The 17,022-nt window shown below is 41.5% G+C and overlaps 1 protein-coding gene across 2 annotated transcripts in view; it reads right to left on the bottom strand.

Moving 5' to 3' along the window:
- GPSM1 (G protein signaling modulator 1) overlaps positions 1 to 17,022 on the bottom strand; it is a 582,328-nt gene that overhangs the window by 349,714 nt on the left and 215,592 nt on the right. For both annotated transcript variants that reach the window (XM_040324133.1, XM_040324134.1), the window contains 3 exons: positions 12,547 to 12,670; positions 8,156 to 8,271; positions 5,590 to 5,745 (listed from right to left, as the gene is read on the bottom strand). In XM_040324133.1, coding sequence (XP_040180067.1) covers positions 5,590 to 5,745; positions 8,156 to 8,271; positions 12,547 to 12,670 — 396 coding nt within the window. The remainder of the gene's footprint in view (positions 1 to 5,589; positions 5,746 to 8,155; positions 8,272 to 12,546; positions 12,671 to 17,022) is intronic.

Below are 17,022 nucleotides of genomic sequence, written 5' to 3'. Positions count from 1 at the left end.
CGGCAATCTGGCTTGAGTTTCTGACTGGTGGAACGCACGCCGTCGAGTTAGTGGAGGAACCACAAGTGCTTTTCCTTAGGAGTCTGCAGCCTCAGTGCCGGGTTGGGCACCGTTTAATGTAATCGGCCATTTGGCCTTTTTTGTTCGGTCATTTTATTCTTTTATTAAATGGTTTGCGCTATGGAAGTTTTGGCTTTTTCATTCCATGTTCCATCTCTGCAATGGAGGTCTTGAGCCAATACCCACATCTCCCGTTTATGGCCAAGTGTGCAGGCACGCTCCTGCTAAGCGCATGAGATCTTTTTCTAATCAAAAAGATCCATTGAGTCTGGTAAGCGCATTCCCCTTCTGTGCACTTTGGGTGTCTTATCCTTGCGTATGGTGAAGGAACAAGTTTGCACTGTCTGGACAACAATCCTTTTACAGCAAGATTTTGTTTTTTGTTGGTGGATGGATTTTGGAAATTAATCACATTTATTTGTTTTTTTTTCAATTGGGACAATTTATCTTTTTTGCTTTGTATATTTTTCCTTAGAAAGAGTCAAACACTTTCTTTAAGGACTTATATTATGTGTGCAATACTTTTTGGTGATTTATTTTAAAGATTTATTACCACTAATTGTATATCACTGGTTTATCCACTTGGGAGAATTTTATGATTTGTATTTTTCTCACTTTAGTATATTTAATATTTATGAGTGTTTCTTATAATCACTTTCTAGAGCCCTCCTTTTTCACATACCACCTTCCAGGTGACTGGGAGAAAGGACCTTCCTTTCCGCAAGTTCTTGTTCTTTAACCACCAACTGCAGCTTTGATGCACCTGTGGAGATATGCGCAAGGGTTAATCCAGAGCTTGATTTTTCCTGTTCCAGGCCATTCGAATATTGCTTTGCAGTAGTCCAGAATGAAACTGGGCGTAAGGAACAGCCTCGAATGGTCCCTTTTTCGCCCTGACATTGTGGATCAATTCTCAAGACTTGATCTTTGGCTCTGGCAGGAATACCTTGCTTTGGACTGTGTCTATGATCATGCCCAAATACTCTACACTTCTTTGGGCTTGCAGGGAGGATTTCTGTAGGTTTATGATCCATCCTAAATGCTCTAAGTATTTTACTATATTGAGCACTGCGTGATCTAAACCTGCCACTAACTGATCTATCACAAGTAGATCATCCAGGTATCCAGGTAGGCCATCACGTCCAGGAAGAAGCTACGCCACTAAGCACGGCGAAACGCGTCGACGTCACAGCTAGACGCCCGCTACGCCTATACCGGCGTTTAGCCGACTGACGGGAGAAGGAGAGAACGGCTCTCTTGACAGAACAACTTACAAGCCGTCGAACGGAAGAGACGGCTCATGACAGACAAACTACTTGTAAGTTTGCTTCAAAGCACACATGCTATCTAGTGCCAATAGAGCGGCCTCCTCAACAACACACTGAAAGGAAAACAACATCCCGGGAAATTATCACAATCAGCGCATCAAGGTCAGTAATGACCATCTGGACCATTTGAATTCTGCTGGAAAACTTGCTACAACACAACCATGGATATCGTTACAAACTAGATGAACAACAAACAAAGGTCGGTAATTTTACCTATATAAGATCGGATGATCAAAGACCAAACTACATCTATACTAAGGTAACGAATGGGTAAATAATAGCAAGCAGTATAAATTGTACTGATACTTCAATATACGTTATGGACAGCAGTTCCTTATGATGCCTGATTCTTTGTCTGTCGTTTAAATAATATTAATAATATTATTGCACTACCAGAAATTGATTTACAAATGGAAACCTAACGGACATTCTCAGCAATATATATATAACCTCCTTGCTTGATCAAGTCAATATTGATACTGACTATTCAACCTTACCAACAAAGTATCATTGTCCAATTTGTCCTAGATGATACTAATATAGCCGGAACTTTCAAAAGTTATTTAGTATCAAATCCAACATTTTCTGCCTAATATTACGTATGGACTTCCATTATATTTGTAAACAATATTGCATTATATAACCAATTTACCCTGGGTATTGACAGACATAAGACACATTATACATTTCCCCCTCTCTCCTTTTCTCCCTAATCACAGGTTCACCCACCATATATTGCATCTATTTGACATTCTTAATATCATTAATGTGGTGAGACCTTTATGGCTTCCCACATATGATTATTTACTATATAGTCCCCATGATTCATGACAGGGCTATTTAAAATTGCTATATTTTGATGATGCATGTTATTGTTGTGTGAACTTTTAGCACGCGCAGTCGGGCGTCGTTAATTGTAGTCATTGTTAGTCTTGTCAGTCTCGTTACATGTGTTCAGGAACTTTAAATACCTATTAGATCTTATATCTGATAATAATACAATTAAAAAACTTTTTATAGCCGTATGAACTGTGTTAAATAAATTTCATACTTTTGATATATTTCTAATTAAGTCTCATGGTCAATCACTGCTACTAATAGTAACCCTCTTAACTAAATTCTTCAGTTTTTTCTTAAACTAATTCCCATCCCCCAACTTATTTTTTTCATTTATTTATTTTATGCCCTGTGCCCTCAGCTTTGCCAACAGAGGGGCGAGAACCTTTTGTAAATACTCAGGCGCGGTTGCCAAACCAAAGGGCAGAGCCACAAACTGGAAGTGGTGGCGTTCTACCGCAAACCTTAGGAACTTTTGGTGAGCGGGATGGATAGGCACATGTAAATATGCGTCCTTGATGTCTATAAACGCCAAGAATTCTCCGCCTTGTAGAGTGGGGACTACTGATCGAATAGTTTCCATTCGGAAATGGCGAATGTTCAGAAACAGATTCAGAGATCTTAGATCCAGGATGGGTCTGACGTCTCCATTTGGTTTTGGAACCAAGTAAGTTGAGCAAAAACCTAACCTTTGTTCCTTTAGGGGTACTTCCATGATTACCCCTTGGGACATCAAGTGATCCAATCCCTTAAAGAAGGACTCTCTTTTTAATGGATCTTTGGAGAGCCTTGAAATTCGGAACCGGTAAGGTGGGACCTCTCGAAAATTCCAGCTTGTACCCTAGGGATACTGTGGAAACAACCCACTTGTCCTGGATCTCGGTCTGCCATGCTGCTGAAAACTGCCAAAGCCATTTCCCCACTGGGCCAAGCGGGGGCACCTCCTCATAAAGAGGCTTTGTGGTTTTTGGTTGTTAGCTTTTTGAACCCCACGGCTTCTTGTACTTCTGGGCCTGGTTTTCTTTAGCCTTTGTGGCTGGCTGAAAATGCCGTCGCCACTTGCTGGAGTCAGATCTTCCCGGGGGCCGGGGAGAGAGAACGTTTAAAACAAGGACGCTTGTTTTTCTTCTTATCTGGCAAAAGGGTCGTTTTACCGCTCGATATCTTTTGGATATAATTTTCCAAATCATACCCAAAGAGGTGTTCACCGTAGAAGGGGAAACTGGCCAAAAGTTTTTTGCATGGAGCCTCCGCTGACCAATGCTTTAGCCAAATAATTCTGTGCATATGCACCAGCTGGAGCATAAGGCGAGATGTCCGTTGGATAGAATCTCTAATGGCATCCACTGTGAAACATAAGGCCCTAGGCATATTCTCCCAAAATTTGATTTGCTCCGGAGGCAGATCGTTCAGCCCGTTTCACCTGGTCTTTTAAGATGCGACACATACCAACTGCCGCCACAGCAGGTTGGGTTACTGGGCCCGCCAGGAGAAAGAAAGATCTTCGTAAATATTCCAACTTTTTCTCAGAAGGGGCTTTAAAAACCTGGGCATTGTCCACCGCACAAGTTAGGCTTTTATTTACACAAGAGATAGCTGCATCCACAGAAGGTAGACTCCACCTTCTTGGTAAACTTCTCCTCCATAGGATTAAGGACTTCAAACTTCCTAGGAGGAGAAAAACGCTTATGGGTGTTTCCAGTCTGTGTAAATCAGATTCTCCAATAAAGGATGGATTGGAAAGGCACAAGCAGCCCGTGGGGATTTTAATGAACCCAGAGAGGAGACAGGTGATTCAGTTAATTCAGAAGAGGGTAATCTGAATGTAGGAGCGTACTGCTTCAGCATAACATTGCACATGTAATTTCAGAACCCGGTAAGCAAAAAAGGGTTCCTCTGATATTACTGATCCCTCCGAGTCCTCATCCCCTGATGGGACCTCATCCTCCTCAGATATCTCTGAGGGGAGATCCAAAACAAGAGAAGGAGATCTGCTTCGCTTTTTGTCCTTTTCTGAGGACTTTGCGATTAACGCAGCGATTCTACCTTTTAAGTTGTTCAGGGCTGCTGCCAAAGTGTCCTCAGTGACATATGCATGCACCGGCACCACAGGAGAGGCTGCTACTCCTGATAGAGGTAATGGCTCATCCTGTATAGGTGCGTCAGGTATTACAGGAGAGGAAGGTACCGAGCAGGCGCGGCTAGAGCCTCCTGTCTCAGGCAGCGGTGCTTTTTTGTCTTTCTTACTCCCTGAATTTCTTCTCTGGGTAGACATTTTACTAAGCAAAGCAGAGGTACCACAAACATGCATATACCTACTGTGCTAGTTTAGCAATCTACATATAAGTATGCAACTAATAACACACAGGTTCATGCTAGAGTAGGTGTCTATTTTTGGGAGTGCTCAACCAACCACATGGAGATCTTACATGCCCTTACCCTGCGTGCTCACAGGCCCGCCCCCTTTTATTGCTTATTAGCATAAAGCGCGCGCCCCAGGGGTAATGGCAGTGATCTGACATGAGGATGATCCCCCTGACACCTGTCTGAGAGGAGGGAAGGCAGCCGTTCATGGCAGAGCTTCAGCAGCGGAAGGAGTGTGCTTGTCTGGAGGAACTGACACTGTTCTGGAGCATGTTAAATGGAACTGAGCTCTTTACTCCCTCCAGTGGTGGTCAGAAAAAAGACACCTACTCCAAAATAGGAAAGGTCCTTAAGTTTAAAACTTAGGACTCTTTCCTGGCTTACCTTTTCCTAGCCGCAGGTTTTCTGCCAAGCAGAACCAATCTTCCCCCATCACGGCAGGGTGTGTGCCAACTTTCAGGGATATGGGTTCCTACTTAAAGGAGGCCTCTTCCCTGGGCCTTGTAAAAGACTCTGCCAGGACTTTTAGCGTATAGAGCGAAAGTGCTGGACGCTAGAGCCCAGTCCTCCGAAGAGAGACATTGAAGGCGACACCTCGAGGCCCGGTACCATCCAGTTTTGGCGTAAAATTTATGGCGTCTTGGATGGACCCGAAAGTGTAGCTCTTTTACCCCCCAAGGGTTTCTTTGGCAGAGCTTCCTTCAGCACATCCTACTTGCATCCAACACCTTAGACACTGGTGAAAAAACTGAGGTACTTCCCTTATGGGAGGGGTTAAATGGAGGGGAACTTGTCTTCATTGGTTGTGCCAGTGTCCAATTACCTCTGGTGACCATACAACCTACTATGTAATGAATAGAGCCTCTGTGTCACTTGGTGTACGATAAAGAAATTCTTCTTATATAAATTCTAATGAATTATAACATTTCAATGAGTTAAAAATCAAGTATAGCTTTCACATAAGTAGCTAAGGTAGGATATTGAAAGTGCAATCGCTTACCGGTCACCAAGCTCCTGCGCTATGGAGAGGTGTTTCAGGTGGTATTCTATGGCCCGTTCATAGTCCTGGAGCAAAGTATATGTGTTCCCCAGGCTATAACAGGCCTGAGCCTCTACTGCCTGGTCTTTCAGCTGTCTAGAGAGCTGCAAAGTCTTCCTGAGGAATAAGGCAGACACAAATCAGTAAAATAAGACTATGCTCCTTCTACCAAATTCTGGGTGAACAAGAAATAAACAAGCAGAACTTCTTTGCATTATTATATGACCACATTCAGCATCACTGGTATCTTCACAGCTGCTTACTTAACCCCTATTGATCATTAAAGTGGTTGTAAAGGTAAATTATTTTATTTTATTTTTGTAAAATAACAAACATGTTATACTTACCTGCTCTGTACAAGGGTTTTGCACAGAGCAGCCCCAATCCTTCTTTTCTGGGGGGGGGGGGTACCGTGGGTGCTCCTGCTCTTCATCAGGTGCCCCCACAGGGAGATTCTTTCCAATGGAGCACCCATGTGGGCACGCGCTTCTGAGTCCTGCTGCTATGTCCATTGACACAGCAGAACTCGGCCTGGCCTCTGTGTCACTGTATTTGATGGACAGGCTCTGGGGCGCAGCTGCAGCGCAGAAGGTTTTTCACCTTAATGCATAATGCATTAAGGTAAAAAACCTTGAGGGTTTACATCTCCTTTAAATTCATTGAAGGGAATTTATCAAAATGGAAGCAGACAGAATCTGGAGCAGCTGTGCATGGCAACCAATCAACTTCTATCTTGTATTTTTGAAGATTAACTGAACAAGCTGAAGATGAGAGCCGATTGGGTGTCATGGACTGTTGCTCCAATTTTGATAAATTCTTCACGTGTTTTCCCTTCTGTTATTTTCTTCTATCACAGAGAGTAAAAGTCTCTATCCTTCTCTCTTTCTAGTGTATTTTATACTGTAAGACAAGGCAAATAACAGAATTAATGACAAAGTAAACAATAATCCTCATTAAATCAGGAACTGGTAAGAGACATTTTATATCATCATACATTGCCTTTAGAGGAATGTGTCACTAGAGAAATACATAGGCTGCCATTGATGACCTGTTTTTATGAAAATGTTAGCTACCCGTCAGTCATGCTGACTTTCTGGCTTCAATGCTTATGTATCATTTACCCAGATAAAAAATGCAGAGAAGGACTTCTGACTTTTCTCCAACTTTTTTGATCTGCATCCTTGTTTGTGTGACAATTCAGTATTGAAACCAGAGGGTCAGCATAACAGCCAGTCAACCAGCATCTTTATAAGAAGAAAATAATGTCAGCCCCCGATTCCTCTCTCTCATGATGTGGTATACAAATCCTTTAGTAAAAACTACTGATCACTAGATGGCGCATGAGCACCACATTTTTCAATGACTTAGTCTCAGGTCATACATGTTTATATACAGAATGTTTGCCTTTTGTTTTCTACCCCAAAACATGGTTGGTTATTCGGAATCTGACCAAATTGGCCATAGTTAGGGATGAGCCGAACACCCCCCCGTTCGGTTCGCACCAGAACCTGCGAACAGACAAAGTTTGTGTGAATTTTAGAACGCTGTTAAAGTCTATGGGACTCGAACGTTTGAAATCTAAAGTGCTAATTTTAAAGGCTAATATGCTAGTTATTGTCCTAAAAAGTGTTTGGGTAAACTGGTCCTTTAGGTCTGGTATGGATTTTAAGGGGAACTCCACCCCAAATTTAAAAAAAAATGGCGTGAAGTTCCCCCCCAAAATTCACACCAGACCCTTGATCCGAGCACGCAACCTGGCAGGCCGCAGGAAAAAAAGGGGGAGTGGACAAGAGCGCCCCCCCTCCTGAACTGTACCAGGCCACATGCCCTCAATATTGGGAGGATGCTTTGGGGGTCTGGAATGGATATTTAGGGGGGAACCCCACGTCTTTTTTTTATTTGACGCGGGGGTCTCCTTAATAACCATACAAGACCTGACGCTTTTTTTATGAATGACTTTTTTCTGTATTGCCGGGAGCCGACAATTCATTATAGCCACGAGTGATTTTAAATGACTTTTTTCCTTCAGAAATGACACTTTGTGCAGGGACAGTTCTAAGAACGGGAAACAAGAGCTACTTCACAGGCATACTATACACCCCCCCCCCCCCCCAGGTCCCCAACACTTTTTAGGACAATAACTTGCATATTAGCCTTTAAAATTAGCACTTTAGATTTTTCCCATAGACTTTTACAGGGTGTTCCGCGGCTTTTCGAATTTGCCACGAACACCCCAAATTGTTCGCCGAACAGGCAATGTTCGAGTCGAACATGAGTTCGACTCAAAGCTCATCCCTAGCCATAGTGCATTACTAAAATAGAAACTAAAGCAAAAGTGTATTTGGGAAAGACGACTGGTGTAGACTATTTATGTACTCTGTAGTGCTCTATGGAACTTGCGGCATGTAAATTAATAAAATTTATGAAATGTACTGTGTTTAATTCACCCTCCAATCTCTTTTCTGAAATAGAGGCACCTGCCTAAAGAGGAAGGAACAAAAGATGCAGACAGCTCAAGTTCACTCACTTGTAATAGTCAGCAGAGGCATCAAACCTCCCCAGGAAGATGTGGGCATTGCCCAGGTTGCTGTACGCCCTACGCTCCGCAGCTTTGTCTCCAAACTCTTTTGCAATGGCGAGTCTCTAGAAAGAACAGGAAGTGTTACTGTTAAATATAACAAATGGGAAGTGCAATTTGCACAGGAGTTCTAATCCCTTAAATTTCACCGAAAACTGTGCAGATGGTGGCAAATACCTAGCAAAATCAGATTACAGGTTGCTATAGTTGAAGATAGTGTGGCGTAGGACAACCCAAAAGGATATCATCTATTTGAAAAGTCTGATTATATACTCAGGAGGTACTAAATGGGACACCAATACTTGTGACAAGGGATACTTATATTGCACACACAATTAAACAACATAATGCAAGATATTTGAAATAATATTATAATAAACATTTTTTTTTTTGTAAAGCTAGTTGGTATGTAATATTAAGGGCATTTCCAGACACAAAACTCCAAGAAATAACAGTTGTCTGTTAAGATACAATTAACGTGTTCATTATTTTTGGATAGAATGCGCTATCTGTACTTGGTCACCTATAGTTCAGGGAAAATGCATCAAACACAGCCTTTACTTGTCAAAATCAGCTGCATGCATTTTAATTGAAAATGTATTGTTAGACTAGAATGTCCGCTGACACGAGCCCTTAAAGCAGGAGTTCACCCTAAAAAATGATTTAACCTTAGATTAATTCTCATTTTGTCGAGGGGAATCGGGTAGTTTTTTTTAAATCTAAGCAGTACTTACCGTTTTAAAGCGTCGTCTATGGGGATTTTTAAGTAGCGAAATTTGGCGCCATTCCACGAGCGTGTGCAATTTTGAAGGGTGACATGTTGGGTATCTATTTACTCGGCGTAACTTCATCTTTCATATTATGCAAAAACATTGGGTTAACTGTTTTGTTTTTTTAAAAGCACAAAACATTTTTTTTTAAACGCGTTCGAAAAATTGCTGCGCAAATACCGTGTGAGATAATAAGGTGCAACAAACGCCATTGTATTCTCTAGGGTCTTTACTAAATAAACATGTTTTGGGGGTTCTATGTAATTTTCTAGCAAATAAATGATGATTTTTACATGTAGAAGAGAAATGTCAGAATTGGCCTGGGTGCTCCAGAACGCCTGATGGTGCTCCCTGCATATTGGGCCTCTGTATGTGGCCACGCTGTGTAAAAGTCTCACACATGTGGTATCGCCATACTTAGGAGAAATAGCAGAATGTGTTTTGGGGTGTAATTTGTGGTATGCATATGCTGTGTGTGAGAAATAACCTGCTAATATGAAAGTTTGGTGAAAAAAAGGAAAAAGAAAAAAAAAAATCTTGATTTTTGCAAAGAATTGTGGGGAAAAAAAATGACAACTTAAAAAACTCACCATGCCTCTTTCTAAATACCTTGGAATGTCTTCTATCCAAAAAGGGATCATTTGGGGGGTATTTGTACTTTTCTGGCATGTTATGCCGCGTACACACGATCAGTTCGTCTGATGAAAACAGTCTGATGAACCGATCGTGTGTGGGCCCCATCGTTTTTTTTATCCATCGGTGAAAAAAACGTAGAACTTGTTTTAAAATGATCTAATGGTTAAAAAAAACGATAAAAAAAACGATAAAAAAAACGATCGTCTGTGGGAACGTCCATCGGTTAAAAATCCACGCATGCTCAGAATCAAGTCGACACATGCTTGGAAGCATTGAACTTCATTTTTCTCAGCACGTCTTTGTGTTTTACGTCACCGCGTTCTGACACGATCAGTTTTTTAACTGATGGTGTGTAGGTACAACTGATGAAAGTGAGCTTCATCGGATATCTGATGAAAAAATCCATCAGTCCGTTTTCATCGGATGAACCGATCGTGTGTACAGGGCATAAGGGTCTCAAGAAATGACATAAGCTGTCAGTACTTCAGGTGTGATCAATTTTCAGAGATTGGCACCCTAGCTTGTGGACTCTATAACTTTCACAAAGACCAAATAATATACACCAATTTGTACTTATTTTTTACCAAAGATATGTAGCAGTATAAATTTGGGCCAAAATTTATGAAGAAAAATGACTAATTTGCTAAATTTTAAAACGGAAACAAAGAAAAATTATTTTTTTTTTACACAAGTTTCAGTCTTTTTTTCTTTTTATAGCACAAAAAATAAACCCAAACAGTGATTAAATACCATCAAAAGAAAGCTCTATTTGTGTGAAAAAAGGACAACATTTTGAGTAATTGTCATTCAAATTGTGAGAGCACCGAAAGCTGAAAATGTATCTGGTTAGGAAGGGGGTTTAAGTGCCAAGTGGTTAAAGAGCAATTTATACTGTCATCATATACGAATTGTCTATTTGGGCAATTGAGTTTGTCAGAAGCAGAAATGGACTAACAGTAGCGCTTTTTTAACATGGGACTGATGCAGTACTTTACCTGAACTTTCTTGTGTTTACCTTCTATACCAGCTGAAATCTATCAGTAATCAGAAAGCAATCCTGCCCCTTTTCAGTGCAAATTAATATCAACTGGTTCAGTCTCAACAGATAACCTATAAAAAAGTGTCTCATTACCAAGATGTCACACAAGAAACATCTCATGATGGGTAAAGGAAAAGAGTTCTCTCTAAAGACCTTCACAACCTTATTGTTGTAAAACATACTGATGGACTGGGTTACAGAAGGATTTCTAAACTTCTGAATGTTCCAGTGCGCACTGTTGGGGCCATAATTCAGAAGTGAAAAAAACATAAATTTCACCATAAATCCGCCACGACCAGGTGCTCCTCGCAAGATTTCTGACAGAGGAGTGAAAAGAATTATCAGAAGAGTTGCCCAAGAGCCCAAGATAACTTGTGGAGAGCTTCAGAAAGACCTGAATTTAAGCAAGGTATTGCACTCAACCGCCATGGCCTGTATGCAGGCTCGCAATGCAAGACTCCATTGCTGAACAAAAAGCACGTTGGAGCTTGTTTAAAGTTTCCTGCACAACATTTAGACAAGCCTATAAAATGCTGGGAGAATATAGTCTGGTTAGATGAGACCAAAATTGAACTCTATGGATGCCATAATACACATCATGTTTGGAGGTCAAATGGCACTGAACATCACCTAAAAAACAGCCCAATACATACAGTGAAATTTGGAGGAGGGAACATCATGGTGTGGGGCTGTTTTTTCACAGTACTGGCAAAGGATGAATGAAAAAATGTACCAAGACATTTTTGATAAAAATCTGCTGCCATCTTCCCGGATGATGAAGATGAAACAAGGGTGGACATTTCAGCAATCTCAATTTGGTTTCAAAGAAAGAAAATAACGCAGCTAGAATGGCCCAGCCAATCACCTGACTTGAATCCAATAGAAAATGTATGTAAAGAACTACAGATCAGAGTTCATAGAAGAGGCCCACCTAGATTAAGGCTTACCTGTAGCTTACCTGTAGGTGCTCGAAATATCTCCCAAACCTCCACGGTTTAGAAGATATTTACAAATGAGACGGGCACCGATGCCTACGGCACATGCACCGTAGACAACGGCGCACTTTAGAAACGGCGAGCGTGCCATTTCTAAAGGAGGTTGTGCCATGACTGGTGGCTCCCGCGCGCATGCGTGGGAGTGACATTTTTGCGGCTCCGACCAATCACAGTGCCAGAGCCACTATACCCAGAAGGAAGATGGACGCTTTGTGGAAGAGGGGACAGCGGTGACATTGCAGGTTTCAGTTTTTAGTTAAGTGACACATAATGGGCTACTATGCGATGCATAGTAGCCCATTATGCTTTACCTTTGCAGGGAAACAAAGAGGAAGTAAAACCCATCATCTTTAAATACATTTCAGTTACCATGTTTAATACTTTTTCCTGTGTCATTCGATTTTATTACACATAACCTAATTTTTTTACTTATTTGTTTTGGTTTCTTTGTATGTATGGATTGCATGGGTTGTTACCGACATGTGGTGAAAATTTCATGTCAATAGCAATAAAAATATATCTACCTAGAAAAATGTTGACGTCTTCAACACTTATTTTACCCGCTGTATATACTGTATATATAAAGGTGGTCTCAGTAGGCATTGAATTCTCCTGAATGGCTTATTCCTTTGTTGTCAGGAAGTGAAATAACTTCACATTTCACCTAAGAAATCAATCTTTAGTTGAAGAACTGATATTACAGTAATGACACTTCATCTTCCATAAATTAGGCTAACAAATAGTTATGTTGGGTGAAGAAGATAGAATTGGCTTATGTATGCTCCCACATCCCCTCTCCATCCAATAGGAAGTTAATCTTGCAGAGAATGCAAAAAAGCAATAAGCTTATAGAAGTGTGAGTACATCATATAAACGGTACAGTACTTTAAAGCGACTCACCTCTTTGTGGAAAGCGATGGCCTCGTTGAAGTTGCCTAAGAGGTAGTGTGTGTTTCCTAGATTTCCATAAGCCCGACCCTGAGCTGCCCTGTCACCCAGCTGTTTCACCAGTTCTAAGTTCCTCCTGTAACACAGAAGGTCCAGCGACCATAAGAACTCATGTAATGAAGCATAATTACAGTGAAGCAGGGCGAATAGAAGGCTAATGCAATAACAAAATCCAAAAACACATATCTTTACAAAAGCTATTCTCTAAATACACCAGTACTGCATGTTTTCAGTACAAAGACGTGTAGTCCATTTTGGACAGGATGTCAAGTACTTACCATAATGATATTCATACAGATCAGAAAGAAACTAGAGTTTGTTAAATACCTGATAACCATCAAGAACCCCAGCAAAAGCAGAGCATAGTTGCTTAGTCAGTGGAAAGCTGTACACTTGGCTCTATTAAATGGTTTGCAGACAGTAATATCAAGATAGCAGTTTAAGGCAGATATGCATTTTAAAAAATGTTTAATAAGCTGAATAATTTGAACAAACTCATACATGTAATGCATGCAATTATTGGACACAAAGAAGCTTATTTACTAAAGCTAGAGAGGGGCGAAATTAGTCACAATTCTGCATAGAAATCAGCTTCCAGGTTAATTGAAGAAGCTGTGATTAGAAGCTGATTGGTTCCTATGCAGAATTGTGATCCATTTTCTCGCTTTAGTAAATAAACCCCATAGCCTGAAGCAAACCAAGTTGCCCCCACTAAGCTCCTGCTGTTATGCTGGGTGATGATATATCATCATCAGAGTGAGTGCATTTGTTTCTGGGTCACTACTACATTGCTTACCACAACTTCACAGACAACTCCACAAGAGATTACTGCTCAGCTACAAACCCAGACAAGTGACCAACTTTCTAGGTACTTGGTGGCAGTGTTCATTTTGGCAGCAAATTTCGGATTAGTTTTAGTCCTATTTTAGTCTTCTGCAATTGTTTTAGTCGACTAAATCTTGAGTACGTTTTAGTCAACTAAAATGTCCTAAATTTTAGTAGACTAAAATCTCCAGTACATTTTAGTTGACTAAAACTAATTTTAGTCGTCTAAAATCTAATGGGTGTAAATAAATTGTAATGCATTAGTTAACATTTCTCTACAATTTCCAAAGTCATTATATACTGCTGGAGTGAAAAATCGAATATGTTATTATTTATGGTATTGAGGTATGAACATGCACTACAGACCAGTGTTCATTTTTAAATCAATTTCAATTTAGTTTTAGTCTGTCTTTTGACTAAAATGCCATTTTAATTTTAGTCGTATTTTAGTCATCTCGATTGTTTTCGTTTTTAGACGGATTTTAGTCGACTAAAATAGTATTCATTTAGTCGACTAAAATGTTTTAGTCATTTTATTCGACAATATTAACACTGCTTAGTGGAAACAGAGTGTAAGCTTTTCTGCAGGGTTATAAATGATTGCATTTTATCTGCAAAGTATATGAGAACATGTCAGAGCTGTATAAATAAAGACAACCAATGACTTATTAAGCTTACTTTATCTGAAAATAGTATCTTGTATTGGTACACTGTAATAAGAATTTACACAGCCTGTTGCCATTCTTTACTTACATGTTTCTAGGTTGCTGCAGCCTGTAATGCAGAGCGTGTGATTTTATAAAAAAAAATTTAAACGGACCAGCAAAAGGTCAGTTTCTCTCACCAATAAGCATAAGATATCTCCTGGAAAAATAGGATTTTTGTACTCACGGTAAAATCCTTTTCTCTGAAGTCCATGGACGGACACAGCTTCCTTAAATCTTGACATTTGGGTTAAAATGTGTAATCTTTAGCAAAGCTGAACAGCCCCGCCCAGGGGGCGATCCCTCTGGTCATAACCCCTCCCACTGCAGTGAGCAGATCAGTTCGTCAAAAAGTGCTGTTTGGTGCTGTGTCTGTTGGGTGCTGTGTCTGTCCATGGACAAGGATTTTACGGCGAGTACAAAAATCCTATTTTCTCTTTTGTCCATGGACGGAGACGGCTTCCTTAAATCTTGACATGTGGGACATCCCCAAGCAGTGTCAGAAAACGGGGGGTGGGAACAGCAAACAACCAACTTCACCCCAAACAAACAGAGCTCCTCAAAAGAGGAGTTGCAACCTTAAACCGCCGCCTGCAAAACCTTGCGGCCAAAGCAAGCATCCGCAGATGCATGCATGTCAACTTTGTAAAACTTAGTGAAAGTACGAACGGACGACCAGGTCGCCGCCTTACACACCTGTGAAACAGACACTTGATGTCAGAAGGCCCAGGAGGCACCAAGTGCCCTGGTCGAATGCGCCGTCACAGGAAAGGGAGGCGTCCGCCCTTTAAGGGCATAGGCCTGAATCACAATCTGTCTGATCCATCGAGAAATGGTGGCCGACGACACCGCCAGGCCCTTCTTTGGACCAGTCACGAGACAAACAGTGAGTCTGACCTCCGAAATGCAGCCGTAGCAAACAGATACAGCAGACAGATACACCCACAGAACATGTACCATGTCTAAGGAATGTAACGCAACCTCTTTGTGATGGAAGTACAATGTCCTCATTCAAAAGAAAGGACAAAACCACCTTCGAAAGAAACGAAGGCTGCGGGCGTAGCACCGCTTTATCAGTATGGAGGATCAAGTAGGGGGACTTGCAAGACAAGGCCGCCATTTAAAAAACCCTCCTGACAGAGGTAAAAGCCACCAGAAAGGCAACTTTCTGAGACAGTGTCAAAAGAGGAATCTCTCTGATGTTCTCAAAGGAAAGTTTCTGAAGTACCGAGGGCACCAAATTCAAATCCCATGGAGGTAGTGGTGGCCGAACCGGAGAAGCCACATGTCCGACCCCTTGCACAAACGTACTCACCAGTAAATGAGCCGCCAAGGGTCGTTGAAAGAAAACAGCCAAGGATGAAAACTGCCCCTTAATGTGCTTAAGACGAATTTCTGATCCACACCACGCTATAAAATCAGCAGGATCCTGGAAACCGGCTATGCCTGTGGGCGCCAAACCATCTCCTCACACAGAAATGTAGGCCTTCCATGTGCGATGATAGATCTTCCAAGAAGATGACTTTCGTGCCCTCAGCATGGTTGAAATTACTGAGTCTGACAGGCCTCAGTCCCTCAGAACCTGACTTTCAACAGCCATGGCGTTAAAGCCAGCGACTGTTAATCAGGATGAAGTATAGGACCTTGCGACAGAAGGTCCTCTCGCATTGGCAGTCGCCAAAGGGGCATCCGCCACCAGGCGCACTAGGTCGGCGTACCAGGGATGCCGAGGCAAATCTGGGGCAATTAGAGTCACTGGAATTCCCTCTGTCCCCACTCTGCGGAGCAGACAAGGAAGAAGTTTCAGTGGGGGAAAGGTATAAATTAGCCAATACTGCTACGAATGTTCTCTTTCAGGAGAACGCCTATAAAGTGTTTTATAGGTGGTACTATACCCCGACCAGGCTGGCGAGTTTCATGCCTTCCTACTCTCCTTTGTGTTTCCGTGGATGCTCTCAGGAGGGTACGATGGCACATGTCTGGTGGACCTGTCCCAGGGTATGCAGATTATGGGTTAGAGTTTATGCATTGCTCCGCAACCTCTTTGATACCAACTTAAAGAGGGACCCTTTTGAGGCCCTTTTATGGAAACCGATCACGGAGCTTCTCCGTCCTGAACGCCAGTTGGCGGCGCATGTTTTTACTGCAACTAAATTGATCATTGCAAGGGCCTGGAAGACCCCGGTTCTTAGCTTCGAAGCAGTTAAAAACTGCATTAATGATATTATGGTTAATGAGAAACTTACTGCTGTGTTAGCAGATACCCACGATAAATTTCTCCGGGTATGGCAACCCTGGGTGGCTTACAACCACCCTTCACGATTTGACCCAGCACTACTTTCTCTTTGATGAGTCTCTGTTCCCCCCGCCCCGTGGACCCCCTTCCTTCTTTCTTTCTTCTATTTTCTTTTATTCTTTTTTTTTGCTCTTTTCTTGCTGTTCTTTTCTATTTCTATTCCTCTTTCTCTCCATTGCTACTTGTTCATGCTACTTTTCTAGCTGGCTTTCTTTCTTTTCATCCTCCCTTTCTTTGTTCTTTGTGGCTTGGGCCCTCAGGCTTGGTCCTGTTTGCCTTGGACACAGGATGCATTATTTAATTTACAATTTGGAATACTGATATCCTCTGCTATGTGCCTGCTTGAATTTTATTTTATTTTTATTTTATTTTTTTTATTTTTTTGTAAGGTTGTGTATCGTACAACAACTGTGTTTTTAAGTTCTACATTTACCCCGGTGTGTTAACCGGTATGTTACCTAAGCCAGCATTAGGTCAATCTAGCAGGCCACTTGAGTTGAGGACATTCTATTGCCCGCCTTCTGGATTCGTTTTCGGATCCCTAGGAGCTGGACTGATCTCAGGTCTACGGACTATTTTTTCTGATATATGATAAGCTTATGG

This window comes from Rana temporaria, chromosome 9, assembly GCF_905171775.1.
Source record: "Rana temporaria chromosome 9, aRanTem1.1, whole genome shotgun sequence".
NCBI classification, from domain to species: domain Eukaryota; kingdom Metazoa; phylum Chordata; class Amphibia; order Anura; family Ranidae; genus Rana; species Rana temporaria.
This window is presented reverse-complemented; position numbering and strand designations above follow the sequence as displayed.